General features: G+C 32.1%; 2 protein-coding genes across 6 annotated transcripts in view; one reads left to right on the top strand and one right to left on the bottom strand.

Moving 5' to 3' along the window:
- Positions 1-11017, top strand: part of LOC111416930 (MAGUK p55 family member stardust) — a 49075-nt gene extending 38058 nt beyond the window's left edge. For all 5 annotated transcript variants that reach the window (XM_023049055.2, XM_023049054.2, XM_023049056.2 and 2 more), the window contains 5 exons: positions 5003-5216; positions 5270-6325; positions 6376-6540; positions 6596-6909; positions 10530-11017. In XM_023049055.2, the coding sequence (XP_022904823.1) occupies positions 5003-5216; positions 5270-6325; positions 6376-6540; positions 6596-6909; positions 10530-10712 (1932 nt within the window). In that variant the 3' untranslated portion in view covers positions 10713-11017. The remainder of the gene's footprint in view (positions 1-5002; positions 5217-5269; positions 6326-6375; positions 6541-6595; positions 6910-10529) is intronic.
- Positions 11018-12135: 1118 nt separating this feature from the next.
- LOC111416928 (uncharacterized) lies at positions 12136-19398 on the bottom strand. The gene is made up of 8 exons (XM_023049052.2): positions 19314-19398; positions 18824-19201; positions 18491-18766; positions 18066-18442; positions 17747-17984; positions 12910-13144; positions 12685-12850; positions 12136-12633 (listed from the first exon to the last, which is right to left on the bottom strand). Exons 2-8 carry the CDS (start codon positions 19195-19197, stop codon positions 12263-12265), a joined length of 2037 nt encoding a protein of 678 aa, XP_022904820.2. The 5' UTR covers positions 19198-19201; positions 19314-19398; the 3' UTR covers positions 12136-12262.
- Positions 19399-19547: the final 149 nt, after the last annotated feature.

The following is a 19547-nucleotide window of genomic DNA, read 5'->3' as shown; positions in this document are numbered from 1 at the left end:
CTAACGCGCTCAATATTTGTGGATTTTGACCAAAAGACATTATTTCAAAATCATGAGGAGTTCATATTGTCAGGATTTGAAGAACTCCAAGCTTCTGAAAAAGTCACCTTTGGCTAAATATCGCAAAATAACCATAAATTTTGTTTTAGCATTTACTGCCTGCATCATTGTTTTTCTTTCGATTTTGGCAACTGATTCATTTTTTGTGCTAAGATAGCACCAAATATCGAAATCACCTCAGCATGAGGAGTCGAGTTACCACGACCAACTGAATCACGTTTTCGTTGATCCACTTGGATCAACTAAATAAAATCCATGATCTACTAAATATATAGATATCCTCCTTCAGCATAAGCCCCTTTTTTCTTTTTCCTGTTTTTCCACACAATAACATTGAAGATTTTCTTTATGGTTTCATCATTCTTTCTTCGGCGGCTAATCTCATGCTTTCCTTTTGATGTTGGAATGATTGTGAAGGAACTAAACCGGCTAAAATTTAATCTTCTTCGCCTTCCTTGTAAGCCTGCCACCAATTTGAATCTTCTTGGCTAATAATATGGAGGACATCTCCCTTCTGGAAGCTCATCCTTAACTCTTTACATGGTATATATTATATATGTTGGTTATTTCAGGTAGATAGCTTTTTCCTAGTCAGGTACTGTCTGCTTAGGCAAACTAAGTACCTAATAATGTCTGCAAAAACTGAATAAACGATTTAAATGGAGTCACAAGATCAAATAAATTGTTAATAACAACTGATTTATCAACTTATCATCACCTCCAGCTTATAGTACATCAGGGGCTTTAAGTCATAGTGAAGTAACAAAGACAATTGATACGAGTCATTTAATCGTAAAGAAATCTTGGGAGTTGACTTTAGCTCCGTTGAAGCAAGTCCCAATAAATTTATTTATTATGTACATGGCAGGAAATTCGATTTCTATATTTCCAATAATGATGGCTGGAATGTTGTTTTTGCACATTGGTTGGAACAGCACCTTTAAGATGGTTGAAAATTCCAACGCTATCGGCCAAAAATGTGTGTATTTTTTAGGGAGTTTAATAAATATTGGTTTGGCTTTGTATAAATGTCAAAGTATGGGGTTGTTACCTACACATTCGAGTGATTGGTTAGATTTTATAGAGTCGCAGGCAAGACAGGAATATTTAGGAGGTGGAATGTTGTTAATGTAATTAATTTATTTACGAAATTAGGGGAAAATAGAATGTATAACGTTAGACTGGGTGTTTTACCAGACCCCAATATTATCCAATAAGGGATGAGGTTGCGACTTCAATTTTCTAAACCCGTAGATATTTTTGAGAGATAGATTTTTGACAGAAAAATTAGAGATACAATATTTTTTTTTTAAGTTTTTATTTTTCTATTGTGAATAAAGTATGAATAAAGTGCCTACTAATGAAAAAATTGTTCTTTTATGTACAAAATTGTCACAAACACTCTGAATAATAAAATACTTCACTCAAGTAGACTTTTTAGTTAATGGCACAATCACCCTGGAAAGATGTCACATTCACCTCTACGTATGGGGTAAATATGACACTTTACATATAGTTTAGTAAAACATTGATATAATCAGAAAATGATAAAGATGCTTATGCTACTTAGTAATATAATTCATGGAATGGACATTTGCAGGGAGTTTTGCACAAAGCTAGACTATCCTTGTGGACTTGTCGCACTCTTTGTGGAAAAAATTGGGGTCTTACCCCTGAAAGACTGTACTGGCTCTATGTGACTGTGGTTAGACCTATGATCACATACGGAGCTGCAGCCTGGTATAGGAAAGTCCGACAGACTTCAGTTATCAGTAAACTTTCACGAATTCAACGAGTAGCTGGATTAGCAATCTCTGGTGCGATAGGCACAACGCCAACTCTAGCAATGGAGGTTCTGCTTGGCCTATCTCCTTTACATTTGCATATAGAGAAAGTGGCTAGAACAACCATTTACAGATTTAAGCAATATGCTCAAAACTGTTCCGACATGTCCTACCAATGGGCTGCGGAAGACATTATAAGCACTGATACTGTGCTATCAATGCCGTCAGATTTGGCGGTATCACTATCAGTGATTAACGCTCGATACCAGATTGTACTGCCTGAGCGGCAGTCCTGGATCGAAAATGAAAATTCTCTGGTTCGGGCAGATATTTGCTTGTACACAGATGGATCAAAAACGCCTGAAGGGGTAGGAGCAGGAGTATACTGTCAGACACCTCGAATTAAGCAAGCCTACAGCCTGGGTACGTACTGTACTGTATTCCAGGCGGAGGTATTTGCTATTGACATGGGTGCTAAAATCCTTCTTGAAAGATGGGTGAAGAACATGACAGTACGAATTTTCTCAGACAGTCAAGCCGCTCTCCAGGCGCTGCAAGCCGTGAAAACGGTGTCGGCTCTGGTTAATGATTGTAAGAGAACATTAAACACACTGAGTTGTGATAACAGAGTCTCTCTGATCTGGGTCCCGGGTCACTCTGGGGTTGCTGGCAATGAAGCGGCAGATAAGCTAGCACGAGATGGCAGCGCTGAAGCGTTTGTGGGACCGGAACCAGCAGTTGGTGTATCATTTGCGATGGCCAAATATAGGATTGGACTGTGGGCTGAAGAGAGACTTCGCCTACTGTGGACCAGTTCTCCTGGAATGAGACATGCTAAGGTGTTTATTAACATCGCCTCTGTCAAACCCAGGAATATTTTAGGACTTGCCCGTAGTAGCATAAAAGTTCTAATGGGTGTTTTTACTGGGCACTGCCGATTAAAAGCACACCTCAACTTGTTGGGTTTAGCCGACGATGTTGAATGCCGACTATGTGCGGAGGAAGCAGAGACGGTTGAGCATGTTTTATGCCACTGCCCTGCCGTTAACCGTATCAGATTCTCGATTTTTGGGTCGCAGTTTATCTCCTCAAAAGATCTGAATGACCTTTCGCCGAGCAAGGTATTAATGTTCGTTAAGAGCATTGGACTGCACGGTGAAATTTGATAACGATATCTATCGGGGTACAATAGATCCTTAGGGTCGCGGTGCAAGGTTGGTTGGTCCGCATACCTGATATGTATTCTATGTAATGTAATGTAATGTAATGTAGTAATATAATGTATGAAGACTATGTGGTAAAAATTTGAATTGAAAATATTGAAAAATCCGGATGTTACTAGCACCGAAACATAAACTTTGCTAAAACGTGTCACAATCACCCGCTTAACCCTATACTTAATGATATTGTAAAGAACAGTGGGGAATTGTTTCTGCGGTTGATAGTTGCTATACCATCATGAGTTGCAAATTCTTAATGTTGGAATGATTGCATCAATTTCTGTCTTTCTTCATATTATTTGTTATCAATTTTGCCAACGTATCAATGTCTAAATGTTGATACGATGACAAAATTGGTTTAGGCGGTAATTATCCATCGTATTGTCGTAAAGGTTACGTTATGTCGTACAAATTATTGAAATGTTACAGCAAATCCTTGGTAGTGGTGCATTTTTCTCGTAATTTGTATTATATCCTATTTCAATGGGGGTGGTAAATACCAAGAAAGAGACTACCGCTCGGAAGTTAAACTTAACATTGGCGCCACGTTATTTTGAATGGACCACCCTTGAGCCACTTCAATTCAATGTCTGTCTCCGTAGGTTTTTAACCACTTCAATGCTTGACCAACTTTATGAAAGTGGTCGAATTTAATAACTACGATGTATTTGATTTGGCTATTTCAGTCTGAGAATTTTCGTTCTTAATTACATAAATAGACTTTCATAAGTATTGTTTTAGAATGCAATAAGATCATTTCATAACACCATTGAAATGTAATAAACATTAATGATTAAATAATTACTAAGTAAAAATTGGATAGCAATTTTTAACAATACAGATCAATTTTGATTTCATAAAAAAAGAAAACGTTAATTGAAAATTTTTGTCACACGCTCGCCGCGAAAACGAAAATTTCTCTTTCAATACATCACAATAGTCGGTGTTGTTTCTGTTTGTATTCGGAGGCCCCCCCTTTGTTGTGATTCTCGCGGTGCCCACCTCGACGGTGGGTTTTGTACAACGGACAGGTGGGAGTACACCTAGAATATTACACGTACTCATATCGTCATCCTTTTTGCGACGATTATGAACGTTTTTTCGATCTTTATCATGCGCGCATTTTAATTTGTTTTTTTTTTTATGGGGAACTTTTTTCTCCTTGATGGTGTCATAACGCAGACACCACGAGCAACAAAAACAATACTCGGAGGTGAATTTAAAATTTGTAAAGTTGTGTAAAAGAAAAAAGTGTATAAGTGTGATGTTAAATTAAAATAATTGAAGTGAATTATTTTTAAAGAATGGTTTCAACTTCGGTGTGCCAAAACAACCAAAATAATAACAATTTTTATACGGTACAGGTAATTTTTTAATCGGATTTACAAAGCTTATCTTTGCAACAAACGAGATAAATAATATTTTGCTGTATTTATTTTACGATAACATAATGATAACAATTTATTCTTGGTCTGAATTAACTTTGTGTGGTTAATCCATGGCCCATGAATTAAAACAGGACAGGATATCCTGTCGATGAATGTATCCATCGCAAGTGTTGCTTACCTACGAATAAATCGTGCGTAAATAATTTTTTAGTCATACAAGGATTGGATATTTTATGTTAGCTACGTGCCCATTATGTAATTTCTATTTTTACATCGCTCTAAGAGAAGAAATAAATATTTTTCGAATTAAATTTCATGCACACAAAAAAATTTTTTCTAAAAAGTGTTACAACACCCAAAAAAATTAACCGTTATTACTCATTCATAATGTTCTTGAAAAACCGCTTTAAAAAAAATTTCTTTGTTACAAGTTGACCTAAAACTAAAAATATTTTAATTAATTAAAATAATTGCTTAAATTTCTAATTGGGTCAATTTAAAATATTCTTTCCTTTAATAAATATTAAGGTCTTAATTACCATCTTTTCAGGAGCAACTAAGAAAGCGACGAGAGGATGAGGAGAGGATAGCGGCTCAAAATGAATTCCTCAACCGGTCGTTAAGGGGCTCCCGGAAACTCCAAGCTTTAGAAAACAAGCCGCAGGGTTCCATAAATGACGCATTCACGGAGGACGACCTCAACGAGTCTTCCAGGTCGACCACCCCTGCAACTTCCGAAAAAGAAATTGTACACACAGCCTACGGTAATTAAAAAAAATCTTAATTAATTAATATTAATTACGTTACTTTTAAAAAGGTTATGGCGATTTAGTAGCTGCTGTTCAACGATTACAAACTCAATTAAAGAAAGCTGGAACAGGACGTGGTTTGGGTGGTTTAGAAGGACGAGTAGCCGCCGTTCAATCACTTCTTTTATCACCTCAATTTGGTCGAGCTTTAGCCATCCACAATAAAGTTCAAGCGGTGCGTTCAAGAACCGCCCCAAGACCGACTTGTAATGCTCAATCGGCACTTAGAGACTGTTTAGATGCCATAAGCAACAAACAAAGCGCGTATGCCGTCGAATTGGCTACGTTATTAACCGGTTATGAATTTGAAGCTCTTATGGTAGCTCATGATGGCATAGCAGCGACTTTACCGGAAGATTCGACCACCCCTACACCATCAACAGCAGAAACAATTCCCCAATGTTCTTTACAAGATCATTATAGAGAGGATAACATTAAAATAATAAAAATTGAAAAAAGTACTGAACCTTTAGGAGCTACAGTAAGAAATGAAGGCGATGCTGTGGTTATAGGAAGAGTTGTCCGAGGTGGAGCTGCCGATAAAAGCGGCTTACTTCACGAAGGGGATGAAATCCTCGACGTTAACGGAATCGAAATGCGAGGAAAAAGTGTTAATTCCGTCTGTGATATCTTGGCCACAATGGAAGGAACGTTAACTTTCGTTATTGTACCAGCTGCTCAAGCCAGAGCGCATCAAGGAAGAGAATCTTTATTACACGTTAGAGCCCATTTCGATTACGACCCAGAAGAAGATATGTACATCCCATGTAGAGAGTTAGGGATGAGCTTCCAAAAAGGGGATGTCCTCCATATTATTAGCCAAGAAGATCCAAATTGGTGGCAGGCTTACAGGGAAGGCGAAGAAGATCAAACTTTAGCCGGTTTAGTTCCTTCACAATCATTCCAACATCAAAGAGAAAGCATGAGATTAGCCGCCGAAGAAAGAATGATGAAACCACAAAGAAAATCTTCAACGTTATTGTGTGGAAAAACAGCAAAAAGGAAAAAGAAAAAAGGGGCTTACGCCGAAGGAGGATATCCCATGTACACAAACGCCGTTGATGGTAATTTTTAATTAACAAACATTATTTTATGATTATTTTAATTTTTTTAGAATACGAAGCAGAAGAAATTCTTACATACGAAGAAGTATCTTTATATTACCCCAGAGTAAACACAATGAGGCCTATTGTTTTAATAGGCCCTCCCAACATTGGAAGGCACGAATTAAGACAAAAACTTATGGAGGATTCTGAAAGATTTGCAGCAGCAATTCCTCGTAAGTCCTAAAAAAAACGATATTTAACTATTAATTAATTACTAAATACTTTTAGATACCTCAAGAGCTAGAAAAGACTCAGAAGTTGACGGCCAAGATTACCATTTTATAACCCGCGCCCAATTCGAAGCGGACATCCTCTCAAGAAAATTCGTCGAACATGGAGAATACGAAAAAGCTTATTATGGAACTTCGTTGGACGCGATTCGATCCGTCGTAAATTCGGGGAAAATTTGCGTGCTAAATTTACATCCTCAAAGTTTAAAAATTTTGAGGACATCCGATTTAAAACCTTACGTCGTTTTTGTTGCACCGCCAAGTTTGGAAAAGTTGAGGCAGAAGAAAATAAGAAATGGCGAAACGTATAAGGTAATATCTTTATTTCTATTCTTTATATCTTTACTCGTGAGTTAATATAAAAGTCGATGTAAAAGCTGCTCTTTAATGGCTTTGGAAATAGCCACATATTCTTTGAGGTCTAGAACTAATAATAAATCTAGAAACATTTAGGTTTAGCCTTGCGTCGTTTCAGACTTCTAAATAGTTATGTGTATCTAGCAAAAAAATCAAATTTTTTTATTAAAATAATCGATTCTAAATCATATTATAAACAAATTTTATCTAAAAAAATTTTTGATAAAATTAATTTTTTTTTATACCGTACTATTCACAGGGAAATTTAAAATTTTATAAAATCGATTTTTCGAAAAAAATTTTTTAATTAAACTTGTTACTAATTCGATTCTAAATAAGATTTGTTCGAAAAATTTTTTGATTCAAACAATAATTATTAAGATAACCTCAAAAAAATGATATATATCGAAATCTAGTAATCGCATCAAATTTTTTTATTAAAATAATCGATTCTAAATCACATTCTAAACAAATTTTATCTAAAAAATTTTTTGATAAAATAAAATTTTTATTTACATCGTACTGTTCACAGGGAAATTTAAAATTTTATAAAATCGATTATTGGAAAAAATTTTTTTAATTAAACTTGTTATTAATTCGATTCTAAATAAGATTTATTCGAAATTTTTTTTGATTCAAACGGATTCAAACTATAATTATTAAGATAACCTCAAAAAATGCTATATATGATGATATATATCGGTATAAAGCGCCATCTAGCAAAAAAATCAAATTTTTTTTATTAAAATAATCGATTCTAAATCACATTCTAAACAAATTTTATCTAAAAATTTTTTCTGTATAGTTCTAGTGTTAAATTGTTATATATTTTTATTGAACTAATACTAATACTAGACCTAGAAAGTTTCTAGTTCTAGTTTTAATTGAAGACCTTGCAGCAACAAGTCAGCTCCATTTTAACAAATTTTTCAGGAGGAACAAAAAACTTTTTCGTAACAATACTAACTTTTTTGCAATTAGTTGTGTATTGGAGGTATCTCGTTGTTACTACCAATTTACAAAAAAAAACTACTTTATTAGTAATTTATTTAAACAATTATTCATTTGCGTCACATTATCAGATTTGCTAATGTCATTACATTGTTTAATTTTTGGAATTTTAATGGTAGTGGTGTAGAATGTGCAGCTGCTGAAATTTCTATGTTCTAAAGGGATGTGTCCATTATTTCTGACTATTTGAAAATCTTTAAGAATCAGCAAAATAGCAGATATTGAACATTGGATTTCTTTTAGTTCACTGCTGTAAGATATTACTCTGAGTTTTGATATAGCAAATTTCTCATTTTCCTTATTAGATCAATGAAATTCAATATCCTAGATTGTTCTACGGGTATTATTTCGACGTTTTTTTGAAGATTTCCTGTCATGATGGAGAAATTCATACTCGCTCTATTTTTGTCATGTAGTCGACTCCCAAAGATGGCTCACAAGGCAGAAAACTGTGGCCAGGCTCAGGAAAACGACAAAATATTTTTTTGATTCTGCCAGATTGGACCAATGAATATACATAACAAACAAGAGAAAAGTTCAAATGATTCAACATTTTTATTCAGTATGTTTGTAATAACGTGACGCAAAAAACTTTGATTCATTTGGTGTCTTTTTACCTTGAGCTTCATGATACATCCAAAATATGGCTTTTCGAATTTGCCTGAATATACTCAAAAATTAAACATCCCGAGTTGTCATTTCCAGTAGGGATTTTAGGCAGTGGAGCATTCTGTTGAAAATCAAACGAAAGTGTGTCAACTGTAAGATCATTTTTCGCCAAAGTCTGCTTAATTTTTAGATCATCACAAAAAACTTGGCAAACCTTTCATTACTTTTTAATCTTATTTTCTAATCTATCACAAGTTTGAGACGTGTCACTTTTAGGGTAGCCAAAAGAATAATTTTTGAAGTTTCATTTAAAATATCTATAAAATAAATCGTAAAAGACAGCCTTAATACTCAAGATGCCTTGTTTGGTTTTTTGTCTGCTGTAGTGAGAAGCTAGAATTTCTACTTTCTTTCTGGATATTTCATGAAATGCACAAAATGCGTTTTTGCAAACTTTAAGTTTTGTTGTTCCGACTCGTATCTATACAACAATGGAGAATCTTTAAAATTTTAATAGAAGATGAGTATTTAAAAAAAAACCTTAGATACACTTCGAGGTTTTCCATTACCTGTCTTACTTCGTTTACGTTTTATCTCATTACCACTCCACACAGATACTCATCCTGTATTTTTTTTATTTCCGATGCTATTGAAGTTTGTAGGCAACAACGAGGTTGGTGCCTCGTTGTTGTACCAACTGATGGCTACTATTTTATTGGATGCAACAATTTTGACTCATGCCAATCAGCCGTTTCCTTATTTTAAAGTTTTTAGTTTTTATGGAAAACTTTTTCTGTAATGTTATTGACTTGTTTTGTCATTTTCAAATAAAGTTAAGGTGTTTTCAATCGATTGGTAATATTTTGACACACATCAATAAGCTTTTTTAATGTTCTGGCATCTTTGAAACACTTTCAAAAATGATCAAAATCGATATTCTTCATTCTGTTCATCTCCTTAAGTATCCTAAGGATGTTTTTAATCGATTAGATCAACTTTAATTCATACCAACCAGCTGTTTTCTTATTATCAAGTTTTTTGATTTTCTGGAAAACCTCCCCTTTGATATTATTACTGTGTTTTGCCTTTGTGAAATAAACTCAAAGTGTTACCAATCGATTAGTAACCTTTTGACATTTGTGTACAAGGATTTACTATTTCCTGGTATCTTTGAAACTCGCTCAAAAAGCATCAAATTGCTAATTGCACTTTTTGCGAATTGCATATATTTCTTGATAAACTTTTTGAAGATCATCATTTTTACTTTCTATCTACTTTCCGATCACTTTTTTGTAAATGCCTAACTTCATTTTAGCAATTATTTTGTACCTTCTCTCTTTTATCTTATTGTTCTTATTAATACTGATTTATAGAAAATAAAAAATCTTTTAAAATGAGTCCAAACACGACTACTTTATCTTATAAACTGTCAAAATGAAAACAAATGCAATCGACACTCCGCCATATTGTTTTATATATATATATATATATAGACCTTATTTTTTCATTTTTTAATATAGACTAGTCGTGTTTGGGCTCATTTAAAAGGATTTTTGATCGAGATTAACAATCCGATACGTATTATGTAAAATTTCCTTTATTTTTTTATCATAATTGATTCAAAATTTTAACAGTATGATCATTTAAAGAGATTTCAATCAAATTTAACCTTTATTGTGCCACCGAGGCGTGTATATTAAACGGCGAAACCCGAATGATTTTACTTCTAGTTTTAATTTAATAAAGATATACAACAATCTAATGCTGAATAACAATTAAAAGACCTAGAATTAGAAACATTCGAGATTCATCTCCATTCTATATTAAGCTCAGCAATATATTCGGTTTATTAATTCTTTTTTCGCTGAAGTTTGTAGAAAACGTTAAAGTTTATTGATTCTTCCCATTATAGTTTTTATTATTATAAAAATGTCAAATTTTTTTTTTAATTATAGGAAGAAGAATTAAAAGATATAATTGAAAAAGCTCGTGAAATGGAAGATAAATATGGACATTTCTTCGATATGATTATAATAAATAACGATACGGAAAGGGCGTATCATCAACTATTAACGGAAATAAACAGTTTAGAGCGAGAACCACAATGGGTTCCAGCCGCTTGGGTAAAATCTAGTTAGAACTAGTTTTTAGTGTAACGTTTAAAATAGTACGTATCGTGCCGACTGATTCGTAATCCAACTTCTTCCTTCGATATTGTACAGAAAAAAAGAAATAATATAATAAATACAAATAGAATTTCTCTTTGAGAAAAACACTATTAAAAAAAAATTAAAATCCAACTATATAATCGCGTTAATTAATTTAATTTGCGATTTTAAGGTGAATACTAAAATTTTAAATTAAAAAAAAATGGTGCTAGTCGTTTGTGAAAGTAAATAAAGCGATAAAAAAGTGGAGAAAAGATTTCATTGTGTGTATATAAAAAAGATTAAAATAAAAGGCCAGGGATGTTTTTTTTTTAATTGAGGGGGAAATGGTTAATTAACGATTATAAGAGATAACAGAGACGGCAATAATGTATGTAAATAATAAGTTTTTAAATTTTAAGCGTAAAAATACGTCTACCTATCGAAATTTAAAGATAATGAATAAGGCAGGTCGCATTTTATCTAATAGCGATTCATTGTACTTAGTATTCAAATTGTTGTATATAAGAACTAAAAAAAATCTTTGTCTTTAGAGTAATTATGAGAATTAAATTGTGAAAAGAACCGCTCACACCTAAAATAAAAATAATTATTATTATTGGTGTTTTATTTTATAAGATATAATAAAAAAAATTAATTTGTTATTGAGTTCTTACCACCACTAAAAAAATAAATTTGCCAAACATTTTTAGGTGTAATATATCACTTTGAAATTTATTAAACAAAAAAAAAAGAACAAGATAAATATTTAAACTCATCTAAATAGTATAACGTTTATGCTTTAGTATTTATATTATTTTTTAAGCTGTAGTTATGTATTCATTATAAGATTAGGTGCAATCTTTTTTTTGTAATATCAGTTTTATAATGCCTCATTTTACTTAACATGAATTTAAAATCTAAATGTTTAAAAGTATTGTGGTGGAATTTTTTTGTATTCTTTTCCATCACAAAAATTAAAAATGACATCTTTAAAAATATCCTCGAATTTAATAATTTAACAACATTAATTAATTATAATTAAAGTTTCTTTTTTGAGGTAATTATTTATTTTTTAACGTCTTAACTTTTATTGTTGTAATTTGTTAATTTGTATACTGATTTATGAATTTTATGAAATTAATTTGTATAATTACGATTATTAAGCGAGGACTAATTGTATATATTATTATATCGAGATATCATGGTGTACATAAAATTTTTTGCGAATGGACCCTATGGTGTCTATCGGATGTGTATAAAAATTTAAAAAAAATGTTTAAAACGAGAGGACTTAAAAAAAACAGAGCGAAATAATACGGAAACTACCTAATTGTTAGAGTTATTCGATTTCCTTTCTTATTACATATTTTATTATGCGTAAATCATTGTTTTAGAATTGCAGAAATAAATATTTCTCATGATAAAAACGTTTTTATATTTCCCAACTACACGCAAAGATTAAAATTATAAATCTAAATACTTTATTTTTTTTCAAACAATTCTAAATAAAAACAAACTAAATTCATCATGACTACAAATTAATAAATGCGGATACCGCAAATAGAGAGATGAGTATTTGGTCCTTTCAGTGCTACAACAGGAATAATCGTATAAGAAAACGACACGTTATCCTTTAAATCCTCCAGGACATCCACAAAAAGATCCATTTTCTTCATAACCGGACAAAAAATTTTTAAAGTAGAAACTGTGTTTTTATCGCTTTCGTGTCCTTGTTGAAGTTTATGCAATAAATATTCGATAGTTTCTTTAAAAATTTCTTTAGTAACATCTTCATCCGGTTCTTCTGATCTATCAACATGACACACAATCGCCGAGATGTTATTTTCATAATTCCAACGACGATAAATCAAAATTGACCAAGCATCAATACATTTACCAGTTTCTTCATCTATAATTAATTTTTATTAATCACGATGTATTCGAAATCACCTTAACTTACATTCAAATTGATTATTATGCAAATGACCCCAAACGTGCCATTCAACCAAAGCATTTTTCGGTAAAGTTTCCACCACAACATAATTCATAATTGCGTTATTCGTGAATTCCTCCCATAATTTACGAACGGTTTCAACGTGTTTTAAATCGCTTATATAACAAACTCCCTATTATTAAAAAAAATTTAAATTACTAAGCATTTATTATTTAAAATTGTAAAAAGTACCTGGACGATATCTCTAATTGTTGCATTAATATCAACAGCTTTAATTAACCTTCCGACGTGTCTTAAAGCAAGTTGACATTGTTGTTTAACTCCTCCATTAACCAATTGTAAACTGCCCGGAACCAAACCAATTTGGCCAGCTAAATGAATTATGTCACCCACTTTAACCGTTTGGCTATAAGGACCTATACTTGCTGGGGCCCAATGCGAAATACTTTGGACGTGCATTATATTTCTTAAAAAAAATAAAGTAATTTAGTGTAGAATTTGTTATTTAAGAGGATATTATCGTTTAGAAAATTATTTATTTATTTTTTTATACTGTGGGGTTCTGAGAATGTGCCCTGAAAATATTAATTTGAAATTCGTAGAACTTTTGTTAGTTATCATCCCCTTAACTGTTGTAACTTGAGCGTTGTGTCCATGTAGAAAAAATGGTGAGGAGAAGATTACGTAATATGAAGAAAAAGAACACACAAATTAATAGATAAAGGCATCAAAGACCTATTTAGTTATCCTATGGCTACACATGGTAATGACGTGGCTCTTCAAAAACCCCCAATTTTCGTGGATTCTCAACTACGTAACAATGTGGAATATAGTGTAGTTCAAGAACACAGTATAACAGATATAAATTCTAAATTTAATCAACAGAACACAGCAAGGAATTTACAAGATGTGGAGATAGAAGCTAGTGAAGTATACTTCTTATCTAAAGATACGTTGGAAGACGAAAACATAGAAGTTACTGAGTAAAATGCCAATGAGGTGTCACAAACTGAAGACACAAATTATCAACCTGCTGTAGTTCAAAGTTGCGAAGAAAAAGATTCGGAGAAAATGCGGAGAACGAAGAGCCTTTGAGAAGAAAAAGACTGAAAAGAAGACACGTTAAAGAAGGCAACTGGAAGAGGGAGCAGAATAAAAGGAAAAGAAAGCTAGGCGACTCGTATAAAGGAGAAAAGATTGTTGATGAGAAATAGGAATACAGCATTCCAAAGCAACAGCGAGTTCTGAAAGAGATGTTCGTGCAAAATATCTACCAAAAATCAAGGTTCAGCAAAAAAGTCTACTTTAAAATGTTATTTATTTTCTGAGGAGGATAAAAAATCAGAATTCGACAGTTTTTGGAAATTGAGTTGGAGACACAAAGATGGAAAAGAAGAGGAGAACTCACGAAGGGTAAATAGCTTTAGTTACTAGTTTCTTAATTCACTGGGAATAGGAGAATGGACAGCACGTTCCTGGAAACGTGAAAAAAAACACACTACGGCTGATGATGACGAAGCTATAGAAACTGAGACAAACCGAAAAAATGAGGACCCAAGTCAAAAGAAAAGATTGGATGTTACAAGAATAGGTTCCTTTAAACTATTTTTTGAAACTCTGCTAAAGATAGAGTCGCATTACTGCAGATCAACATCTAAAAAATTATATCTCGAACCACAATGGCAGTCCAAACAACAGTTGTATGAACTCTACAGTAATTGGTGTCATCAAAGGAACGTCGAGCCATTTTCTATTACTTATTTTGACCACTATTTCAACGAGATGAATTTGAGTCTATTTCAAAGAAAGAAGGACGAATTATGTGTGGCTAAAAATGCGAATAATATTTTAAAAGAAGAATACATAAAGCATATAGAAAAGAAAAAAGAAGCCATAGAGGAGAAGAAGCAGGATTAAAGCAGTGAAAGCAACGAAGTGTATACTATGGACTTGAAGAAAAAAAATCAAACGTAGCTTTACACAACTTCACCATTTTCGATGTTAAAACCCATGCTGGATGTTGCTTCTTATGGAACGAAATAGAAGGAACGGTGGGTGCAAATGAATTTTCTACAATAATTTGCTACTTTGCAGAAAATTCTGTCTAGTGCCTTACTTAATTTTGCCGTCCATCACAAAGTGCGTGTTGTCCAGAAATATTTAGAGCGTGGCCACACACAAATATGGAAGCTGATTCCATGCACTCTTGCATAGAACGGCAACTACGAAATAAAATTATAAATGTGCCTGCAGATTACTTGTCACATATTCAAAAAGCTTGTAAACGATCAGAACCATATCAGATAAAATATTTAGAGTACAGTTTTTTCCGAAATTTTAGATATCAATATTAAAAATATCAAAATATCTTAATATTATAAACAGTAGTGGACCGAAGTTAGAGCCATGTGGGAAAACCATTATAAAGTACATAATTACCTCTCCTTGATAAATACGATGAAACAAGACACATAAGCCCAGGGGAAAAGCCAAACATACTGAGCTTCTGGAGGGGAAGATCACCTTAGAGATTGTAGAGTCTAAGCTATCCTTATTGCAGAATGTCTGGATTCAAGCCCAGTGGATGAGATCACTTGGGTGTAGTTGTGAATCCATTATCCAATATATTATGACATCATCGAGCCAAAGCGTCCTATCTGATATGATATATTAAGTGCGACAGATAGTGGTTATATGACCATTCTTGTCTTGTTAGACTACACAAAGGCTTTTAACACGGTAAATCATAAGCTTTTGCTAACAATTCTTAATACTACGATTTAGCCGCTTCAGCGAGTTCTTTCTTTGAAGGTTACATGAGTGGTCGACAACAGTTTGTGCAGTTGCCTAACCATCGATTCACGGTGCGGCAGCTCAAGTGCAGGGTTCGGTGCTTTCCCCAACTTTTTTTCAATCTACACAACGCCATTAAATAACATATTTAAGCACAGCAAAGTACATTTTTATGCAGATGACACGCAAGTATACATATCTTATAAGCCACTGAATTATTATCTTAATTTTCATAAAAGAACGACGTTTTATAAAATTGACGTTTAATTTTGACAATTTGTTGTGAAGTTGGTTACAGTTAGTAACATTGAATTTGTCACATTGACGTTTAAGCTTTATTCAAAAATTTATTTAAAAAATAAATTTGTCCACGACTACCTTATAATTATATACCTTATGAATGAGTTTTCTAAAACAAAACGGTAGTCATTTGTCACGGAGTGAATAATAGCGGTGAATAATAATCATTATTCACGGGTAACCAACTTGACAGATTAATTATAATTTGAAACGTTAACATTTAAAAAAATGTCAATTTAATTCAATTTTTTAGGAGTTTCTAAAGGTTTTACATTAAAAAAACCTAAACAAATTCTTGTTTTCGTATAATTTAAGCATAAATTAAAAATTTTGACAATTTGTTGTGAAGTTGGTTACAGTTAGGAACATTGAATTTGTCACATTGACGTTTAAGCTTTATTCAAAAATTTATTTAAAAAATAAATTTGTCCACAACTACCTTATCGTATATATCTTATGAATGAGTTTTCTAGAACAAAACGATACTCATTTTTCACGGAGTGAATATAAGCGGTGAATAATAATCATTATTCACGGGTAATCAACTTGACAGACTAATAATAATTATTGTCCACGACTACCTTATAATATATACCTTATGAATGAGTTTTCTAAAACAAAACGGTAGTCATTTTTACGGAGTGAATAATAGCGGTGAATAATAATCATTATTCACGGGTAACCAACTTGACAGATTAATTATAATTTGAAACGTTAACATTTCAATTTTTTAGGAGTTTTTAAAGGTTTGACATTAAAAAAACCTAAACAAATTCTTTTTTTTGTATGATTTAAGCATAAATTAATTAATTTTAGTAAAGAAAACGACGTTTTATAAAATTGACATTTAATTTTGACAAATTGTTGTGAAGTTGCTTACAGTTAGTAAAATTGAATTGTCACATTGACGTTTAAACTTTATTCAAAAATTTATTTAAAAAATAAATTTGTCCACGATTACCTTATGAATGAGTTTTCTAAAACAAAAGGGTAGTCATTTTTCACGGAGTAAATATAAGCGGTGAATAATAAATGATTATTCACGAGTACTCAACTTGACAGACTAATAATAATTACTTGAAACGTTAAAATTTCAAAAAACGTCAATTTAATTCAATTTTTTAGGAGTTTTTAAAGGTTTGACATTAAAAAACCTAAACAATTTCTTTTTTTCGTATAATTCAAGCATAAATTAAAAATTTTCGTAAAAAAACGACGTTTTATAAAATTGGCATTTAATTTTGACAAATTGTTGTGAAGTTGGTTACAGTTGGTATCATTAAATTTGTGTCACATTTGACGTTTAAACTTTATTCAAAAATTTATTTAAAAAATAAATTTATGGAATCAATTTCAATAGTCGCGGACAAAGTATAGTGTTCTACTCACATATAATGAGCTACTATTCACTCAAGTTAATTAAACTTAACCTTAGTGAATAATAGCCCACATTATATGCTCATATAACATAATGAAAGCTATTACAGTACCCAAACGGTTGCTGTAATGTGATTTTAGTAACATTTTATGGAACCAGTTCAAATTGGTGACATTGGGTCATTAATTTTTTTAGTGGTTAATGCGACAATTTTTTTCTATGGATGTTTAAACACATTCTTAGCACCGAATACAAGGTCCACAATGATGACGACATTCATGTAAGCAATTTCTCTTATTTTGGGAGGTGTAAACATTTTTTTCAGGTGAATATATTTTGTGTTTTGACAGTTTCTAATTGTCAATTCAAATTTCTATATTCAAGTGTTACCAACTGCTACATACCTATTTCCCTATATTGTGCAAATTTATTTTATTTTTATTAAAAAAAAAGTATATATAAAAACGCGAATTACAAAAAATAGCATAAAAAACACGTTTCATAAGACTCATTCATTAAAAAACTTTTCGTTTTTCAACTTGAATTCGTACATTTCAAGCGTGTCTTACAAAACTTGTTTTTTTAATGTATTATTACCTTTCTTGAAGTTGATCACCCATCATACCAGATTCTTTACCATTCCATGATATTGCTTCAATAATAACAGGGCAGTTTTTCGGCAAAGGCACTTGAACACAAGCTCTTGTAGGCGGATTTGGAAAGTTTAAAACTTCCACATAAACAGAATTAATTGTGGCAAATTGAGACATATCCGAAATATACAAACTAATTGTACAAACATCTTTCAAAGATTGCGAATGATTATTTAATTCACCTAAAATCAACAAATACAAAAAATAAAAATCATTCTCATTCAGTTTTCAATAAAAACGAAGAAACTCTTTTGCATACCTACACTTTAACTTTTCCAAAGCATTTTTAATCGCTTCTTTGGGATCGTCACTTTCCCCGGTACAACCACTGATCCATAACCAGCCGTTAGAACACTTTACTGAGTTAATTTTTTGGTTTATATTAATAAAATCGGGGTTGTATTTTATTAAAGTCGAAGAATCTTTAATTGTATCAATTTCAGGTTCGATTTCTTCATTTTCAGTTGCTTCTTCACCATAATCTGTTACATAACCATCACTATCTTTTAATGGAAGCCCGGCTAAGCGATGGGTTAAATCCAAAGGAGGCAATTTTAATTCTAATCTTAATTTATTTAATTTTAAATAACCCACAGGGGCTATTGGATCATTTGAGTGAATAACAATTTCTGATTCTTCTCTAAAAAATAATTAATAAAACATTTATTTCTTAAATTTCTTAACTTACATAACAATTCGACTTTTATACAAGGGACAATCAATAGTTAAAGTTTCATATTCTCCACCTTCCCCGCAAATATTAACCCCATATTGTTCGTGAATAGTTTGTAGATGTGGTTCGACTAAACGCAAAGATCTTCCTAAATGTCGGGAAGGTTCTAAACCCATCGCAGCCACCTTTATAATAATCGCATCAATTTCACATTTTATCATATCATTTAATAAATCGTTTTGGTCTCTTTGCCAAAGATAAGCCAATGAAAATAGATTTAAACGTGAACAACTAAAGCAGTTTGAGAGCTAATGTAAGAAATAAGACAAATAATTAAAACAAACTAACACATTCTCCACACGAATCCTTTGATAATCTGATAAAATAGCCCCAACAGACACCGCATCAAACTCCATTTCTTTCTTAATTAATTCTAAAAGTGAGAATAAATCTTCAACTTCATCATGTTCTTTTGGCTCATAAATACGCCCCAATTGTTCCGATTTTCCTTTCGTTTCAATTCTAAATAAAGGCAAATCCATAGATTCAGCTATTAGTTCTATGGCTTCATATCCAACACTTTGATACATGTAACTATCAATTTCAGTGCGTCCAGATGGAACCAAATTCGCCAAAGCAACGATTTTGTGACCGGCTGCTATACACTGCATCATATTAAAGCAGCTGTCTTTACCACCACTTATCAAAGCAACTACTCTCATTTTTCTAAAAAAAAAAGTTAGGTTATATTTATAAATTTTTGATTATAAAGTGATTCAACGACTTATATTGTAATTTAAAGCGAGTTATACATGATAAATAAACGATAGTTACTTACGTTCTTTTTATGTGTGAATTTTAAAGTAAATAAAAATTCAAAAGTAATTAGAAAGTGAGGTTATGTCGAAATGTCAACATGTTGTGACTGAGGCGTTCGGTAATGTTACGTATGTTTATTATTTTAGCTAATTAAAATAAATATATCATGATATTGAGTTCCGTTGGATGTAATTTATAACGGAAATAGATTCTCGATTAAAATTTAATGAAAATTAATTGGGGTTTAATAATT

The sequence above is a fragment of the Onthophagus taurus genome, chromosome 11 (assembly GCF_036711975.1).
Source record: "Onthophagus taurus isolate NC chromosome 11, IU_Otau_3.0, whole genome shotgun sequence".
Taxonomy (NCBI): Eukaryota; Metazoa; Arthropoda; class Insecta; order Coleoptera; family Scarabaeidae; genus Onthophagus; species Onthophagus taurus.
This window is presented reverse-complemented; position numbering and strand designations above follow the sequence as displayed.

Bases quoted from the DNA above. Each gene is read 5' to 3' on its own strand.
- LOC111416928 (XM_023049052.2), bottom strand. From the start codon at position 19,197: ATGAGAGTAGTTGCTTTGATAAGTGGTGGTAAAGACAGCTGCTTTAAT. The intron at 18,443-18,490 runs GTAAGTTAAGAA...ATTATTTTTTAG, and splicing joins TATAAAAGTCGAATTGTTAT to AGAAGAATCAGAAATTGTTA. The intron at 12,634-12,684 runs GTAAGTTAAGGT...AATTAATTATAG, and splicing joins GCATAATAATCAATTTGAAT to ATGAAGAAACTGGTAAATGT.